The 2,976-nt window shown below is 38.1% G+C and overlaps 1 protein-coding gene across 1 annotated transcript in view; it reads left to right on the top strand.

The window, feature by feature from the left end:
* Window positions 1-2,976, top strand: part of LOC111260120 (alpha/beta hydrolase domain-containing protein 17B) — an 8,084-nt gene extending 5,108 nt beyond the window's left edge. Inside the window, exon 6 of the mRNA XM_022832618.2 lies at window positions 348-2,976. Coding sequence (XP_022688353.1) covers window positions 348-539 — 192 coding nt within the window. The 3' untranslated portion in view covers window positions 540-2,976. The remainder of the gene's footprint in view (window positions 1-347) is intronic.

The following is a 2,976-nucleotide window of genomic DNA, read 5'->3' as shown; positions in this document are numbered from 1 at the left end:
TGCTGCTGCTGCTGCTGCCTTTTCGTAAAATCCATTTTGGCATAGTTGATGCGACTGAGTGCAATTTTGTCGTACTACTTGGATAGAAACCCGACGTTGCCCCATACAAAACACACACATATATATACACAAACTGATACTGGGTTATTCGCTTTTATGTCGTACTATCCGCTCATTTATTTTACGTATTGAAACTAGACTATATGGCAATGCTGCGTCTATCATATATTTAGGAATTTTCAAGGTCCCCTCTATGGAGCGGACGCGGAACATATGTGGCATAACCTGTTTGCCCACCGTGCACATAAACCTTGAAATTAACGTGTATGTTTGGCTTTGTTTTATAGATCCTATGTCCGGTTCTTTTTGTCCACGGCACACACGATGAAATCTGCGACTTCAAAGCCGCTAAAGAAATGTACAAAAAGTGCCCTCGTGCCGTAAAGCCTCTTTGGGTGCTCGGAGCTGGACATAGTGACTGTAATGAGCACGATCAGTACGAACAAAGGATCCGGAAGTTTATGCAGACGTTAAAGTAACCAACAATCAGTATATTTTTTTTAAATCAAAGACTGCTTCACTAGCCGAACTGCTAGTCATCTACGAACGAAAGGATGAAGCCTGACCTGATCCGGGAAAACGGTGTCATTAACATAATAATAGCAGTAGTAATTAAAAAGGTTGATCAAGTACATTTTTTAAAATAACACAACTTAGAAAAGGCTTCTAGCCAACATTTTAAAAAACACTTCTACATCAAACGTACGGTTCGAGTGAAATTAATTAGTTGTTTATCTAGAACCTAAAGCGAATAGTTGTCAATAAGCCAACTGTGTACTCGTATGATCAACGCGACGTTTTTTTTTGTACAGGTGTTTTGTTTTGTCTAGTTGAAGGGTAAGATTATGAGCTAAATAGGCTGTCGAAACGCTGGTTCAAGCAAGTCTCACGACATACTTCCATCAGGGTGCTCGGGTTTGCGACCCAATAAAGTTTGTTACTGTGAGACATTTACAAGATCGCACAAAAGACTGAACTTACCTGTGCAAAAAATTCAAACGTAAAGATGTTTCTATATGACATCCAGTCATCTGATGCGTTTTATTGTATACATAAGAGTTTTAATGAATAATTTTCAAACAGAAATCAACAACATGGATCCCCAGCTATAGCGTTTTACACGGTTCTTAATTCCTACAGCCCATATATTTCGTGTCACAAAGAGACTCGCTGTGAAAGTAGCAAATGTAGTGTTCAAAACAGACTTCTACTTAGGAAACTTTATTTGGATGGCTGTGAATTGTATCTTATAAGCTTATTTTGAAAACAAGCACCTTTGGAACCGGCAACATCAATATTTGCCGCTAACTTTTTTTTTATCAGACTGTACTAGCCTGCAAAAGGGCTAAGAGTGTCTTGCGCTAGCGTTTAACTATCTGTATCGGTTTCTAACGGTTAGTCACATATTTTAGTCAAGCTATGCCAGGTATAATACATACTAACCTGCACTCCGAGGTCCAAAAGTAGTTTGCTTGATCAATTGAGAAGACATTATACGACGTCTTTGCGATGAAAAATTCAGTTCAGGGAAAAAATCAAAAAGAAAAAATTTTAACAAATTTTTTTTTGATTGAAAAAAAAGTATTTTGATGATGAGCACCCCTTGAAAAATGCGACTGTACGCATCCATAGGTTTAGCAAAAACATTTTATAACAAACGAAAAAACCATCTAGCAAACTCAACTTATGCTCCAGCTAGAAACCAACCTTTGCCCCCTCCTCGCTCCAACGGTGCTTTTATCTAATTGTTTTCCTCTCCCCAATTTTCTAGCCCTCTCCTTCGTCTTGTTTGCGATAAGTTAAGTTGAAACTCTGCAAGCGGCTTAATAAAATTTTAATGTTTAGCAATGATTACGTTGCTGTGCAACGGAATGGTACGAAACCAACATACACAGACAAATACTCACACATACATATTTGTAACGAGAACTTATAGCCATTTGACTATAGTACTGGTGAACAGGTAGGAACTTACATCGTATCGCATGCTCAGTACGAAATACGTATAGCAATATGCCAACCTTTGAACTAAATACGTTGTAGCATGTTATTAGGGGGGAATCTGGTATATGAACACCTGTTTTCATATTCATTAACTACTGCAAGTCGACAATAAAGTAACGTCGATACCAAAACTAGGATTTTTTTTAACTTAATCTGTATGTTGGAAAATCGTATGCATTACAGTAGCTCAGTATTATTAACAGCCAAGCGAGATGATGGTAATTTTTTTTAGGTTATCACTTTTTCTCGCAACTTATTTTTTTTTTTGTATAATTTCACGCCGCCGTTAATACTAGTTGATATGATAGTTCTGTAGAGCCGAGCCGAGCCTTTCTCGCGTCGAAGCAAAACGATGACTAAACGTTTTTCCTCTGTCTATTATTAGGTGTAGCCTAATAATAGTCGCGTTAAATTTAGCGATCTTTTACCATGCGACGTTCGACGCACCAGTCGCCTTTGGGTACGATTGATTTGTATATATATATATATATACAGATGTTACATATAATGTTACACAGACGGATAATCCGTAAAATGGAGGCCATATTCCATCTTATAGCCTGATAGAACGAACAACAGCTGATGAGAAGGCTCTAGCACTGTGTTTCTACCATGTCGTATAGCCCTAGCAGTTCCACTTGCTATCGCAAAAACTACGTATTTACAGAAACAAAATTATAAACAGGTTTACCATCGCCTTGTTGAAGATGTCAATGCTGAACTTGGATTACGAATAAATGGTTATGGTTTTAATCACGTTGAATTGAACGCACTGGACGCCTTCATAGTGAAGAAGCTTCTGAGCATCGCCGCTGATAACGTTTGTTAAGGATAGATGCGTTTACTGTAATTAGTTTGTGCCCGTTAGGAATCTATGCCTGAAAATTTCTAGTAGCTACATGCGCGTGCGCT

Source organism: Varroa jacobsoni, unplaced genomic scaffold, assembly GCF_002532875.2.
Source record: "Varroa jacobsoni isolate VJ856 unplaced genomic scaffold, vjacob_1.0 scaffold_401, whole genome shotgun sequence".
NCBI classification, from domain to species: Eukaryota; Metazoa; Arthropoda; class Arachnida; order Mesostigmata; family Varroidae; genus Varroa; species Varroa jacobsoni.
Note: the sequence above shows the minus strand (reverse complement) of the source record. Positions and strands in the feature narration are given on the sequence as shown.